Source organism: Lutzomyia longipalpis, chromosome 1, assembly GCF_024334085.1.
Source record: "Lutzomyia longipalpis isolate SR_M1_2022 chromosome 1, ASM2433408v1".
In the NCBI taxonomy this organism is placed as follows: Eukaryota; Metazoa; Arthropoda; class Insecta; order Diptera; family Psychodidae; genus Lutzomyia; species Lutzomyia longipalpis.
In genome coordinates this window covers 40,000,179-40,016,641 of record NC_074707.1, presented here as the reverse complement: position 1 = coordinate 40,016,641, position 16,463 = coordinate 40,000,179, and the positions used below count along the sequence as shown (strand labels likewise).

Sequence of the window (16,463 nt, the reverse complement as noted above, 5' to 3'; positions counted from 1 at the left end):
GCTGTGCATAGCAGTGAAACTAATTCGGGACTAATGGGTATTAGCGTGGAGTTTATTGCTTCGCCAGAATCATGTTATTGTGTTTATTGGAAGCATTTTCCATTTTAAGCAACATTCCCATTTTCTTTTTTTGCCCTTTGGCGGGATTTTTGTTCTCTTGTTGTTGTTTAAAGTGGTGGAAAGGTTTTTTAAAAAAAAGTCAGCCTTTAAGTTGAATTTTTGTTGTAAATTGATATTAAATCGGTTTATTTATTCGACATTAGATTTAGTAGAGATTTTTTTCTTTAAATCTTTATAAATTAATCTTTTCGCATATTCGAAGAAATACAAGATTTGTAAAACTTTTACTTAAAACTTAAAAAAAAGGACTTTCACTTCAAGTCCACATTTTCCATTTCCTTTTTTGCTGATTTTTCACATTATACTCCTACATTTATATATTTTATTGCTATATAGCATTTATGCAAAATAAAAAGGGAATTAAGAGAAAACAAGTGTAGAAAACAGCATTATTGTAAAGATTTTCTCTATTAAATCACAAAAAGCAAAAAACAGCAGAAGGATTGCTGTTTCGAGCATACACCATCCATGTTATGTATAGGGGAGACCGGGGTAAAAATAGTCAATTTGCATAAATCCTTATCTGCAGGATTCCTCAAGGGCAAGAAAATTTCCTCGATACGTCATTCTTATAGGAAATTTCCTGGCCTACAACTTTGTCTCAGACCACTTTTCTCTATCTCCACGGGAAATATGAGTTTTCGAGCTTTTCCTAAACCCTTCCGCTTCTGACTATTTTTAAACGCGGCGGGTAAATATAGTCACCAGTAGGCTAAATAAAGTCGGCCGAATTTTCCGACATTTCCAATGATTTTCCACCTGAGAGATTGATAGTAGTTGATAGCTAAACTTCTCACCTTTTGATCCGCGACAAGGAATTTCACTTTTATACGCACTAAAACAGAGAATTTTGCGATTTTCTCAAACACGCCATTTTGCAACAAATGAATAGAAAATATGCCAAAAATTTCGATCTCCCATATGATTTACATGGGATGACTAGATCTACCCCAAGGGTTATGTTTTGATTCAAAAAATTGTAGAGAAAAATCATTAAAAGTTATTGAAAAATACACCTTGGCAACGTTTTCTGCACTAACCCAGCTAGTGAGAAAAAATATCAGATTGGAAAATTGCTGAAGGAAAACTTCGGAAAACGCGTTTTTCTCAATACGCAAAAGTTTGGGAAATGGGCCAAAAATCTATTTTCATTTTTAACTCCTAAAGTACTGATCGCATAACCTCCAAATTACTGTCAAAAATTATAGGTTGGTAGGGCTTTCCACCAGAATTTTTTCCGATTTTTCCGATTAATAACTTCTGAGAAATTGGCATTTGAAAATTCGAAAATGACTATTTTTACCCCGGTCTCCCCTATGCCCGTAGAGACATCCAATGTGTACCACTCAAAGCCTTTAAAGATGCTATGGGAGATTTATATCTTGTCTATTTCAATGTTTCTCCGAAGATTACGGCAAAATCGTATGTCGACGAATATGTCTGAAGGTTTTTCTGTCAGACTTTATTGCTTCATTGTGTTCCTTTTTCATCGCAAAATACCCTCCCATCTTTCTCTCCCACTCTTAGCTGTGTTGTTGTATATATAATGCTTAAGTGGAGAGACTTATCCATAATTTCATTCTTCATCTTTCTCCTATATAATTCATAAGCTATTTGCGTCAGATGCGTGTGCATTTTATATCTGTAATTTCTTGACTTTTTTTTCTCTTAACTTTATTCTCCCTCAATTACACTCTGAAAATATCAAGTCTTTGTGTTTAGCACACACACGCAGAAAAGAATGTGACAATTTATTGTATAAAATCTCCACCAATATGAAAAACATATTGGAGCTAAAAGCTTTTATATGCGACAGGAGAGATAATAAATAAATCTCTATATTGATATGCGCCACAATATGAGCATGATTTATGTAGAAATCATTTTAAGGATTGCTTTTAAGTGATCGTCGAAAGAATTTTCCCATCAGAACGCTTAAGAATCTGAGAATTTTTATTAAAATTGTAATTCTAGAAGAATTATTTCTTATGCTTCTTATGCTATATATTTGTTTTATTTGATAAATAAATTGAAGAGATTGAATACGCAATTTTTTCTTCAAATAGTTAGAAGAAGATCTCAAAGAAATCATCACAGTTTTATCTTATTGCAGCAACAGAAGTAACCTCCATACTGTTAGATTTATTTATGTAATTCACTCATCTTTTATGAAGCATACAATTTTATTGGACTATACCTACATTAAGGACCAAAGACATGCGACATCTTTAAGAGAGAGGGGAGTTTATGTTGTGTTTCTTATGGTAGTTTTTATTTGTGTGTGCATTTACAGAAAGTGAATAGAAGTGAGAAAAGTGGAGTAAATTAGACACGGTAAAAACACCATATGGGATGTTGCTTATTTGATGTATAGTTGTCAGAAAAATGTTTTGTATGCTTCATTTTGGCTATTTGATGTAAAATTTATGGTTTCTATCCCAAGAAGTGTTTGTATGTTAGCAAGTGTGGGTGAAGAAAATGTTTATTTTGAATAATATGTACATACATAGGGGGGAATGACCTATATATTTCATCAAAAACAATAATTCGCATTCCTTTTAGCATACCAAGATATTCCCGTATATATTCTAATGAATAATTACGAAATGACAACAAAATGAGTTAAAAACAATAAACATTGTTCGTTTAATATTGATGAATTTCTTAAAATTAAAATAAATTCATCCTCCTACAAATATTTGATGGGAGGAAGATTGAATTCTCTTCTATTTCTTAGAAATAATATTTTTCCTTTTCTCTTTTAATTATATAACCTCATTAAATCCATGGCAATCACCCACTATTCATATATACCTACAAAATTAATTGTAAATAATATATTAAATTCTCAATTAAATATTCAACAAACATTGCATTATATACAAACTTTATTTGATTAACAAAGCTTCATATTTATATAATGTGACAAGAGACACTGAAAACCTTCTCTGTTGCTGACTCCCATTGTGTTCGTCTCTCAATAGAATTTCCTCTTTCATAAATAAATCAAAATCCATCATTGATTGTTGTCACTCTCACTAAAACTATATATGTATGGGAACAACCACACAATTCTAAATCACAAGAACTGAGTGAGAAATGATCATTGAGGGTATTTATCAACGTGCCATCATCAATTGACTGACCATTATAGAGCTTCTCACACTTTCGGTGTATGAGGATTAAAAATAAACACAAATATCCAAACAAACATGAATCTCACACTCACGATTTCTTCATTCAAGATATTCCAACATAAGAATATGCAAATAAATCATTGGCAAAAATCCTTTTAAGTTTTTTTTTTTTAATTTTAAAAGAATTTCTTTTCGAGATTAAAAAAAAGCTTTTAAACGATTTTAAAAAATTTAAAAAAGAACGACATCAGAACAAAAATAAAGAAAAAAACATCTCATGTCTGGGACATCTTGTTCCCTTTGTAGCATCATCGGGTTAAGAGCCCCTGTGATGGCCAAAAGAGATCTAAACACAAATCGCAAAATGAATGGTTGGATGCATTTCCTGTGTCGCTTCTCTGTGTCAACGCCAATACAGCACACGTAGCCGTGGAGCAAAACGGTTATAGGATAGTAGAATGAAAAACTTTTAAAATAAAAAAATAATTTCTCTATGTTATGTGCAACGCGTCGTTGAAAATTTATAGTTCGCACCAGTGATTTTGATCATTTTTCATAGGGAATAGAGTCCACCTCTAAATATATTTTATACGATAATAACCTCATTCAATTGTAACCTTCCTTCCACTATTGAACCGCTAAATAGCACACACCATATGGAACATTTTATAATAACTTGTGTACAAGTCGTGCGCTTCCTCCTCAACATACCTACATACGTATTGTTTTCTCAATCAACCACCAATTCTTTCTCTCTCTCTTCCATATTCACACGTCTTCTAACACCGTCTCTCCCGCTATTTATACACAATTTATTCATCTATAAACTTTACACACGTGGTGTATTGCATGTAAATCAATTGATTTCTTGCAACCATGAAACACTTTGTCAATTTTATCACACCAAATTCACACAAATACACACCTCATGCCCAAATAAATATTACAATATCTATATATATCTTATATTTGCACAAAAGAGAAGCAAATAGGGAATGCCTTGAACAAAAACATTGCATAATAATGCAATTTAATCAATTTTGGTCGGTTATTTTGAAAGCCTCCAAACCTCAATTTAATTTGGACAACAAATGGCAAAGTTCTTTTGAAATGAAGGATTATACTTGGAAGATAGAAAAGAATGTAAATAAAGCTTTTGAGAAAATATTTTAATGAGAAAATAAAGACTAAAGAGGAGATCATTCGACGAACTAATTAAAGTTTTTAAGTTTAAACTATTAATAAATTATTTTATCATAAGTCTTTTGATAAATGATTGACTTAAATGATTTTTTATCAAATAAAATTTTGAATTAGCATCGCATTTAAAAGAAATTTAAAAAATTAACATGAATAAGAATTACTCTTTTAATATTTTTCTTAGGATGGAAGGAAAATGTTGTGACTGTTATTGTTTTCTTTCACACATTCAATCAGAACATTCACTAATTTAAAGAATTTAAGAGCATTTTAAAACTTAACTCGTTTAGAACTGATTCACGCACATCCTACATTCAATATTTCATTAAAAAAAAAAGATAAATCAATAGTAAGAAACTTACCCTAGAATAACTAATTCTCCATATTTAACTTTTGGCTTGTCGGAGTCACTTTCCGCCAAAATTGGAGACTCTGTACCGTCGGTGCTGTAAAGAAAGAAAAATTAAAACTATTGTAAATCAATTAAATAAAAAACATCATTCAAGAAAAATATATCAAGAGTCATTCATACTGACGATAGTTAATTAGAGAGAAATTAAAAAGTCCACAGTATAATTGCAAATCCATTGCTTTGTACATTACTACGTGGAACAAAGAGATTGATGACCTCCTTCATTCTTTTTACTCTCAAATGTCTACAATCATATCGTAATTTACTAGTAATCTGACTCGGTTATTTATTCACTTCATGGTCATATTCTTTAATTAGTCTAATCTTGCACCTCTTGTTGTACCTCCTCTCACTTCCCAACTTGTCGCAATTTGCTACACTTTGTATATACTGTCATATTGCACTGATTATTGCAAATAGAGACACACGCACCCAGGTGATATCGTACAATCCCTGTCTGTTGCTATATCAGATAACAACAAACTCCTATATGTGAGGTCTTTAGCACAAATCGAGGGTAAAAAATATTTGTCTTTGTTCAATCCATTCATCATCATAGTCCATAAGGGGTGCAAAAGACTCAAGAACAAATTCTCAAGCTACTTGCGCAAAAAAAATGCGTGACAATTGACAAGAAAAGATATAGCAAAAAACAAGGTTTTTTTCTCTCACAATGCGCTATTCTCGTTTAATTTTTTTTTGTAAAAACAAATTCACCTTTATTCTATGTTTTATTTTTCCTTCCCTGAATAAACTTGAAACTCCCTCGGTACGTAATATCACAATGGCAATTACACATTATACCTGTCTGGAAACTTCAAATTGAAGTCATGAGAAAAGAGCGAGAAATGTTCCCCGCCAGGACGCAAAAATACATTACTCCACGTCTTATTTGCCATTCATAAAAGTTTGGTGACAAAAGCCATTGGAGCTTTTTTTTTCATATTATTACATTGTTAAAAAATTAAAATTTTCATTGTATACTATTAAATCCCTTTTGCGCCCAGACTTTAATTCATATAATATGCTTTTTCTCTCATTTGGCCTATTACAACAAAACACATGATGAGTGTGTCTCACACCGTATTACAAATACGGCATAACAACTTTATTGACAGTTGGCAATTTGCTGGTGGTTTGAGGTGATTGTTTTGCGAATTAACAGAGCATGTCCTTAATTGAATTATCTGTCTGCGAGAAAAAAAAATGTGCACAACAAGCTGTAATGCTTCAACTAAAGTTCCCCCTTATAAGGGGAGAGAGAATTATTAAAAAGAAATTCTCCATAGGAGGATCCGGGTTTTTAATTCATCACTGTCTTTATTCCTCCAAACACTTGTGTACTCGAAACAGGAAGTAAAATTTACAATGTAATCAAGTACTTTGAGACAATGCGGGGCAATTTAAGAGAAAAAAAAGTTCATAAACTTTATTTGCCTTGTTCTTTGCTAAAATTAAATATATAGCTAGAATAAGAAATAAAATTTGTGTAATGCAGAAGATCCTTGAGTATGTAGTCATTATTATATTGGAAGGACACTCCAAAATTTGCCAAAAAGGATTAAATATTACTATACATTCTCAAATTAGTTTATTTGTGCGTGCTTTGAACAAACTTGTGAAATTATTTAATAGGAAAATGACGAAATTTTCCCAGGAAAACTAACTTTATTGACATTGTCTCACGGTTAAATTGCTATTTTCCACAATTCACCCCTCCCCTTCTCAATTTAATACTTAATTTCTATATCTATATACTCCATAATTATTTTACGTTTATTTTTTTTTGTGAAAATAAATTGGTGACATGAGAAGAAAAAATAAATAAATGATAAAAAAACCCACAGCATGTTTATACACGGAAAGAAAAAAGTTGTACGGTACAGAAATTGACATATATCCAAGCCAGAAATTCTTATATGTCTCTACCACGCATAATTTGTACTCGAGCCAGTTATAGCTCCAGTCTCGGCTACAAAAGAATTTTAACTGCCTCACAAATTTTGTCATTTTTTTTCCAATAAAGTAAAGATTGATGTGATTTTATAGGATAAAAGGTCAGTTTGACTGATCCTTGGGAGTTGGAGCTAGAATTTTGATAAATCTGGGAATAAAGTTCAAATGTCTGATGTCATTCTGGGGATGAAAAATCTGCCCGGGAAGCTCACATAATGCACAATTTCATTGAATTTAGCACTCAGGAGAACCTCCAGTGACTCCTAGAAGAGTAAGTAGGTTGAAAATGTCCAGGAGCATGTTGAGAAATTCCGCGAGAAGGTCATTAAGATCATTGGGAGTCAGAGAAACAAAGGGAATGAATCCACGGAAGGAACCACTATGAACAGAACATGCACAATACTCACATAAACATGGTCATTTTCATAAATCACTGGGAAAACTGTGGGATTTATCGACAAATAATGAGATTTTACTGAAAATGGGTCCAGAGGAAAATTGCACTTCTTCAGAGAAAGTCAACAACACCATCCCATAACCTAATTTTTGAATGTTTTGATTTTTCTCTAAAATTTCTGAGCTAGAAATTTCAAATGCCTGGGAGAGACATAATTCATTTCTACCCTGGACATTATTATATTCTAACGCCAAATAGCTGGGAGAAATATTTTTTGTGTCTACCTTGGCTATTTATTTTTTTCCGTGTATACAAAATCTAATGGATTCACATAAAGTACTTAATAATACCTATATAAAAGTTGCCGATTAAATTGTATATTATCGAGTTTTTTTTGCAATTTGCGTGTTTTGTTACCATTAAATGAACTTTTATACGCGACATGTTACCTTCTTCACCGTTACCAGGTCTTATACAGCCACCTTCACCTGCACCGCATTTTATTATTTCCTTGTGACCACGCGAGACATTTATCGATGGTGACAAAAACGCCATCAAGTCGGCAAGACTCGCAAAAAAAGGGGCGGATGGAGACAAAGGCGGAAATAAATAAGAAGAGTAAGAATGGGCATTTGTCGAGGGTATCTCGTAATATTTACTCCATCAATATGCCCAATATTATGTACAGTCGTGTATGTATATGAATGTGCCACCCTAAAATTGCCACATTGGCGCCATATGAATGAAAGTGATCAATAAAACGCTAGACTAGACCCAAATTTGCATTGTTGCCACAGCAGATGGTTCTCAAATTTCCCCACTAATTCACTCACCCTGTGCGACCCACATCAATTTACAATTTTTATTGCACAACTTTTGTGCAGTTCAAAACAGACAAAATGTTTCTCTCTCTTTTGGCATTTATCATGAAAACTCTGTTGTGGTTTTCCCGGAAAACCATCTCCAATTGCCCGCAGGATAGAATGGAAAAAGTCGATTAAATTCCCATGGTCAATTGAGAAAAGTTGTTTCGCTTTTATTCCCGAAAATTTTCTCTCACTTCACCCCTCACAGTGAACTACCCCCCAACAATTTTTGCGTCATTTTGTCTACCAACCCCTCATTGAGTTTTCCCCATTTTCCTACATAGTTTTCTCAATTTCTCTCACTCTCTTTTTCTCTCTTTTTCTCTAGGTTAACCAACGACGTCAGACAACTAGAGAAACTGGGCTTCTGGGGCAAAGGCGAACACAATTGTAGTAAAAAAAAACTCTTTCTCCATCACCTCCCACCGTAGTGATCGATTTGGAGTGTAAACTCTTCAGGCAAACTTTTCAGCACCACCAGAGTGACTTTGCACAAAAAGTTCCCTTTCACCTTTGCCCCCTAAAAGAAAGACGGAAACTTTGATAGAATGGCCCCCTTAGAAGTCATTCGTCATTCTTCACAAGAAACCAACAAGAAGTCATAAAATGCATGCAAATTATCACTTTTATTTGTACAATATTCCAACAGATAGGACAGGGCTTACAGATAATCTCGATAAACTTATCTCATTCACAGATAAAATAAAAATTAATATTTATTCTAGATACTTTATTGAAAAATCAATTTTATGAATGAAAAATATGTGATAAAATGTGAAATGTTCTACATTGTAATTTTATATCCTAAATAATACTATAATGCTATAAAATTTATCCATTCAAAATTAATTACATATTTCCAACCACATGAAATTTATTTTTCATACGAGGTTATTGGAAAAATATATCAATAAAAAGCTCTCTATTGGTAATTAAAGTAAAATATGAATTTTTAGAGTATTATTTCTTGTTTACTTTCCATAGTTTTCTCCTGATTATTAGTTGGAAAACTATTTTAAAATAAATATTAACGTTGCATGGGGTTGGATACCTACTTATAACAGCAAATTAAGCGCTTAAAAATTTACCCCTACCGATAAAAAAAATTTACAAAAATATGCTTAATCTTTGATGAATCAAAGTAAATTGTAATCATCATAACACGTAAGTACTTATGACGTTACACCCTGTACTTTATGGAAGCACAAGAGTTGTGCCTAATACAGAGTTTAAAGAGCCAAAAAAATATCAACAAGTGGGTGTTTGAAGAATAAAAAAAAACTACTTGTCATTTTTCATCTCCCACCAACAAAAACTATAAATTTAATTTTTCATTTTCAACCTTTTGGGCAGTTATTATTATTTTTTTTTACAACGCACACCCCTCCCAAAAATACTTATTCACACGAATGCTGTGGAGTACCTTTCCCCTTCACAAAAAAAAATTAAGTAAATTTATTGAAAATACCTCACAGACGACTTTAAGTGTCTGCAAATATGTTGGTAAGGTATAAAATTTATAAAATTCATTTTCACTTTCTAATTTTCAGCCACACAAAATGTTTTGTTGGTGTAAAAAAATGCATGAAATTAATACGCGATACGTACAATTAAAAGTATTAAAAAGGGTAAAAAAGAAAAAAATGCAATAAATTCTTTGCAAATGGTTAAAAAAATCTAAAGAGTCATTTGAAAACTTTCATCAGTACGCCAATCCATTAATTATATTGTCCAGATTTTACAGCCAATCTGTGCATGAATCTTGTGAAGAGGTGAGAGATGAAAGGAGACTCCCATATAAACCACATTAATTTCAATCACCTCCCTCCCTCTCTCTGCATGAAATGTCTGCATATGGGGAGACTAAATGGCGATTTAAATTGATTTCATCATGTTAATTGCAATTGGATTCTCTCTCTGCAAAATTACCCATGTTATGTACCACAGGCTACACACACTGTACAAATTTTAAAGGTCAAATCGATCAGATTGCAGATTCTATTGAATTACATGGTAGGTAAACCCTCCTGTTCATTTTGTAACCCACCTAAAACTCACTTTTATTCGGAGCGGAACACGTGAAAAATGTTAGCATGTTTCAAAGTATAAAAGCTTTTTTTTTTAGAAAAAAAACTTTCTTGGAACACATCCAAGTCTACCCAATGACGAAGGGGTAGCAGGTAGAGGTAGACCCAACCCCTATAGTTGCCCATGTGCAATAATGAGTCATGAAGGAAATCGAATTTTCTCCATTTAATCTGTCGCTGTTTTTGCACACACGGTGTGGGAACTCCAGACTCACTCATACTATTGTGCCAGAGGGGACGACCTCTCTTTCACTGTAAAATCCTCCATGCAAGAGCACGCAATGGTTAAATAAGTTAGAGTTTGTTCCAAACACACTAAGAGTGCTGATTCATGCAAAATTTCTCAATAATTCATATTGCTCGCATACAGGCAACATAAAATGCCATAGTGCAGAAGGGCAGATAAAAATTCTGCAATTTGTTTAAGTATCATTTACAAACCGGAAACTATATCCATATACAGCAAAAGCATTGCGGAAACTCAAAATGCACAAGACCGCTCCTAAACCCTAAATTTTCATTGTCATTGTGATTTATGAGCATTATAGGTTGCCCTTTGTTCTTTCAAAACGAAAGAATTCCGATAATAATGTAAAACTTTTTGTTGTCTCTATTCTAAAAATATATTTCGAGGGCTAGGAAATACACCTACCTACTATGCTAAGTTGAGTTAGCATTATCTTACTTGGAAAATCTTGTAAGTTCTTACTTTGAAAGCGAGATTTTTCCTCTTCTAATTTAAATTTTTCTTTAAAGCGTATCGATTAAACGATAATATAAAATATTTAGTAAAAAATTGATAAATTTCTTAATTTTTAAATACCACATTTTGCAGGTAAAACGTCGATAGTAATTTCCCAACTATCGATTTATGATGAAAATATTGAATTTCAACGATTAGAGACAGTTTTGAAGCTTTCAGTAGACCCCCTCCCTATTTTTTACTTCCCTCCTTTTTACAAAACAAATTAACAAAATAAATCTCAACAATATCTTGAAAAAAAAAGCAATAAACACCGTCGAATTGTGGCATTTTTCTTGCCTTTCAAGTATCAAGTTCTTCAGCCTCTTGTAATTTTCATTTCACTCTCTCACATAATTTTATCTGCTGTTTTTTTATGTAATTGCTATTATGAAAATTACCTCTAATGAAGTAATGAAAGCCACGAAAATTTCTCTCAAGTCTCTCTCACAAAGTCTACAAATTTAATATCAAAACACCCATTAAACAGATTTACTTTTCAAATTAAACAAAAAAAAACATCATTCATCACTTTTCCTTTCTTTTTGGACACAAAACCATTTTCTCGTCTCGAAAAAAAAAACGCTTATTCAGCTGAAATGTTGGAGTTCCATAAAAAAACGGAGTGAAAAATTTAATAAAATAGACACAAGATCAAGGTGTTTTGTACTATATACCGCAGAAAAGCAACAAAATAACCAAATATGGTGGAAGCGTTTCAGCTGTTATTGCATTTCTGCATCAGTCACACATTTTAACTATTTGGGTCATATTGACCGTAAAAATCGAGGAAATTCGCAGAAATAAAATTTTTGCTGCAATAAACCGTATAATGAGTAGTTGAGGAAGTTGGGAAATTCTTTTTTTTTTATTAAAATAATGTCTTATTTGCCCATGAAAAAATTCACAGAGGTCTCATTAATAAATCACGCCTCTTGCTCTAGATTTTAATTTGTAAATCAATAGAAAGACGAAGGTGGGTCTTCATCTCTTCGTTTTTTCTCAAGTGAAAAAAAAAAACCATCAGGAAAATCTACAAAAAATTGTATTTCTTATCAAAGGATACTATCCAATCTGTAAACGGTGATACGTCCCTAAAGACGGTGTTATGCCCGTATCACAGATACTTTTCACTCAAAACCTTCCACGATCAACGTTTTTACCAACATATGAGAATTGACTAAAGAACTCTGAAGCATAAATACAAGTAAAGAGGTGAGTTCTTCTTGTGTACATCTGCATTGGACTTTATAGTGACAAACAGGTGAAAAAGAACCAATAAAATTCCCCAACAAGTTTCGTATTTAGCATCGCTGCTAAAAAAACAGAATGGCTGGAAAAACACGCTTCTTTTGCCAACACAGACTCCAGTGATCTTTATTTAACATTATACGCACACAAAATCAAAACACAAATAAACTGTTTTTGCTAAATTATTTTATTATTTTCTTATTCAATATATATATTTTTTAAGTTTCTGTTTTAAAATGTTTGTTTTTTAGCAAGTTAAAAGAATTAGGTCAAGATTATTTGAACTTAATATTCGTATTCTTTATCAAAGGATAATATCCAATCCGTAAATGGTACCACATCCGTAAAGACGACGTATTCATTGAGATTGCAGGTATTGCTGCCATCAGTTAGCAAGGACGTTGAAACAACTCCTCTGAGAGTCCATCGACCATCTTTGTCAAATACAAGAGATCCTCCTGAGTCACCATTGCAAGGACCTTCAGTCCCATTGCGCCATCCTGCACAAAAAGTCACGTCAGATGTGATCCTCGTAAAGACATCGTTAGACCGTAAACATTCTGCGTCCGAAACTACCGGAATCTCCGTTTGTTTCGGAAGTTCCGTGAAGAAGTTTCCATTTTCATCTCGACCCCACCCGGCAATGAATCCCGTCTTCCCAACAATGCTCTTTTTTGTTTCAGGACCCTTCCAGAGACAAGCAGGCCTGATGTACGTTGTAAAACGAACCCGCTCAGGAATAACAACAATTGCAATGTCTGAATCAATTTTGTTGAGCTTCTGATAGTCTGGATGAATATTTACACTCTGTGGGTACACGATCTTTGTTACTTGATCTTGGGGCCTTTTAAGGTTGTACTGTCCTAGTATAATGAGGACATCATCTGGCTTGACTCTTCGATTGTAGTCATCGAAGAAGCAATGAGCAGCCGTTACAACTAATTTATTTGAAATGAGTGTAGCTCCACATTGGAATCCAAGTCTCAGATTTGAGTAGGAATAAACTGAGACCAACCATGGCCATTGCCCTCTTTCAATTGTCTTTCCTTCCAGAATTAGTGGCACGTAGATGTTAGCCGTATCAACTTTACCACATCCAACAGTCTCACTAAAAACATCAATGATCTTTTGTAAGAAGTGTGTATTTTGTAAGCAGCGCGTTTTTGTTACCTATCATCCTCATATCGATCATCTCTGGGTGCTAGTGTGGTAGTACTTTCAGATATTTTTATGATTTCTGCTTTTAACGTATTATTTTGTGTGTCGTGATTGTACAACAACCGCAACTGAACTACATACGGCATTGAAACTAAACAAGATAAAAGGATTTTCACATTATGACTTATTATTTCAATTAAAAGAAAATGAAAATGTGGACTAACCAGTAATATTGCACAGCACTGTCTCTTCTATTATTACTTTTGTAACTTCCGGTAAAGGATATTGCGTGGGTAATGTAAATTCATAGGGTATATTAAAATGGTACGAATTTTCAGGACCAGTCAATGGAATCATTGTTAGAATTTTAAGTGAACCCAAATTGTTTGGATCAGGTCTCACAAATGTTTCATATTCCAAAATTAATTCTATATTATGAAATTGTCCATAAGTATTTGCCCAACCTAGACCGACCCATCCCATTTTCGGTATATACACATATCTCAATCCAGAATCACCACAAACATCATATCTCTCTGCAAATGCACAATGAAAAGCCCCGAAAATTACTAAAAACTTCACTAAAATCATTGAAATTCACACAAAGATCTTCAATTTGGCACAAATATGATGTTAAAAGGCTGCGTCCGAGTCGCTACTGAAGAGCTTCACATTGATACAAAAGTATCCATGGCATTTTACATTGGAAAACAGGTAAAAAAAATCAAAGCTAAAATTATTAATAAAGTTTCAAAACTTCCCCAACCAGTTTAAATTAAACGCCAAGAACAAGAATAGTGTGAGGTATAAATGATACATTTATACGATTTTTTCTTCGGCCGTCATAAACTCCACCTGAGTGAGATCTCGTGCTTTGGTGAAAAAATCAAAATACATCTCAAATGCAATTTAAATTAAAAAGAAACATATGAAACTCGAGTGAAATGACAAAAAAAAATAGATTCCAGATAGCTATTTTATATCATTTAATATGTATAATCAGTATCAAAAGAAGTAATCCAATCCGTAAATGGTACCACATCCGTAAAGACGACGTATTCATTGAGATTACAGGTATTGCTGCCATCAGTGAGCAGGGATGTTGAAACAACTCCTCTGAGAGTCCATCGACCATCTTTGTCAAATACAAGAGGTCCTCCTGAGTCACCATTGCAAGGACCCTCCGTCCCATTTCGCCATCCTGCGCAGAAAGTCACGTCAGATGTGATCCTTGTAAATACGTCATTAGACCGTAAACATTCTTCGTCTGAAACTACGGGAATCTCCGTTTGTTTCGGTAATTCCGTGAAGTAAAACCCATTTTCGTCACGACCCCATCCTGCTGTTAGTCCTCTTCGTCCTACAATATTCTCTTTACTATCTGGTCCTTTCCAAAGACATGCTGGCCGTATATAGTGAGTAAATTGAACACGATCTGGTATAACTACAACTGCTATATCTGAGTCGATTTTTGTCAGTTTTTGATAGTCAGGATGAATATTTACACTCTGTGGATACACGATCTTTGTTCCTTGATCTTGGGGTCTTTTCAGGTTGTACTGTCCTAGTATGATGAGGACATCATCTGATTTGACTCTTCGATTGTAGACATCGAAGAAGCAATGAGCAGCCGTTACAACTAGCTTATTGGAGATAAGTGTGGCTCCACATCGGAATCCAAGTCTCAGATTTGAATAGGAATAAACTGAGACCAACCATGGCCATTGCCCTCTTTCTATTGTCTTTCCTTCCAAAATTAGTGGCACGTAGATATTGGCCGTATCAACTTTACCACATCCAACAGTTTCACTAAAAACATCAATAATATTTTGTAAGAAGTGTGTATTTTGTAAGCAGCGCGTTTTCTTTACCTATCATCCTCATATCGATCATCTCTGGGTGCTAGTGTGGTAGTACTTTCAGGTGTTTTTATGATTTCTGCTTTTAACGTATTAGTTTGTGTGTAGTGATTGTACGACAACCGCAACTGAACTACATACGGCATTGAAACTAAACAAGATAAAAAGATTTTCACATTACAACTTATTCAATCAATTAAAAGAAAAGAAAATGTGAACTAACCAGTAATATTGCACAGCACAGTCTCTTCTAATGTAACTTTTGTAACTTCCGGTAAAGGATATTGCGTGGGTAATGTAAATTCATAGGGTATATTAAAATAATACGAATTTTCAGGATCAGTCAATGGAATCATTGTTAGAATTTTAAGTGAACCCAAATTGTTTGGATCAGGTCTCACAGATGTTTCATATTCCAGAATTAATTCTATATTACGAAATTGTCCTTCATCTTGAGTATTTGCCCAACCTAGACCGACCCATCCCATTTTCGGTATATACACATATCTCAATCCAGATTCATCACCACAAACATCATATCTCTGTGCAAATGCAAATTGAAAAGCCCCGAAAATTACTAAAACTTTAATCACAAACATTTTTCACTTAAAAATCTTCCACAGACAACGTGTGAAATTTGACTAAAGAACTCTGAAACATAAATACAACTGATGAGTTGAATTTTCGTTTGTGTATAATCTGCAATGGGTTTTACAGTGAAAAACAGGTGAAAAAGAAGTAATAAAGTTCCCCAACAAGTTTCAAGTTTAGCATCACTACTTAAAAAAAAAAACAGGCAAAAAAACACAAATAAGCAGGAAAACACGCTTCTTTTCTCAATACAAAATTCCAATAATCGTTTTTCAACATTATAACACATACAAAGACAATAAATGTTTGCATGATTTTACATATTTAACATAGACTTAGGAACTCTCTCAAACTAAACATAACATATTTGGGAAATTCCTTTTATTTTTGAATATCTAACTGCAAGATTTTTGAAAAATCTTCCAGGTGTAACTGTTAGAAAATTATCGAACGTAGACGATGGAGACGCCTGGTGAAAAATAATACGTACAATACATTATTTTTAATCACAAAATAAGTAATAAATCGCAGCAAAGACGCCAAATCATGTTGTTTTGAATAAATTGTTTTTAATCAAGCCTTAAAATTTTAATTATATTTCTTAGTATTTTATTATAATGCTTTTTAAAAATATTATCCTAAAAACAACATTTTCACCTTATAGACAAATTTTTACGCCACACTTTA

General features: G+C 33.2%; 4 protein-coding genes across 6 annotated transcripts in view; 1 reads left to right on the top strand and 3 right to left on the bottom strand.

Annotated features, from left to right (window-relative positions):
* LOC129787307 (DNA-binding protein RFX2) overlaps positions 1–16,463 on the top strand; it is an 865,065-nt gene that overhangs the window by 419,148 nt on the left and 429,454 nt on the right. The window lies entirely within an intron of this gene.
* The window catches only part of LOC129787328 (protein pellino), a 75,386-nt gene that overhangs the window by 51,614 nt on the left and 7,309 nt on the right, over positions 1–16,463 (bottom strand). For both annotated transcript variants that reach the window (XM_055822856.1, XM_055822857.1), the window contains exon 2: positions 4,820–4,903. In XM_055822856.1, the coding sequence (XP_055678831.1) occupies positions 4,820–4,903 (84 nt within the window). The remainder of the gene's footprint in view (positions 1–4,819; positions 4,904–16,463) is intronic.
* LOC129787336 (serine protease gd-like) lies at positions 10,919–14,049 on the bottom strand. The gene is made up of 2 exons (XM_055822869.1): positions 13,339–14,049; positions 10,919–13,276 (listed from the first exon to the last, which is right to left on the bottom strand). Exons 1-2 carry the CDS (start codon positions 13,470–13,472, stop codon positions 12,454–12,456), a joined length of 957 nt encoding a protein of 318 aa, XP_055678844.1. The 5' UTR covers positions 13,473–14,049; the 3' UTR covers positions 10,919–12,453.
* LOC129787342 (serine protease gd-like) lies at positions 14,292–15,940 on the bottom strand. The gene is made up of 3 exons (XM_055822878.1): positions 15,409–15,940; positions 15,198–15,336; positions 14,292–15,135 (listed from the first exon to the last, which is right to left on the bottom strand). Exons 1-3 carry the CDS (start codon positions 15,782–15,784, stop codon positions 14,313–14,315), a joined length of 1,338 nt encoding a protein of 445 aa, XP_055678853.1. The 5' UTR covers positions 15,785–15,940; the 3' UTR covers positions 14,292–14,312.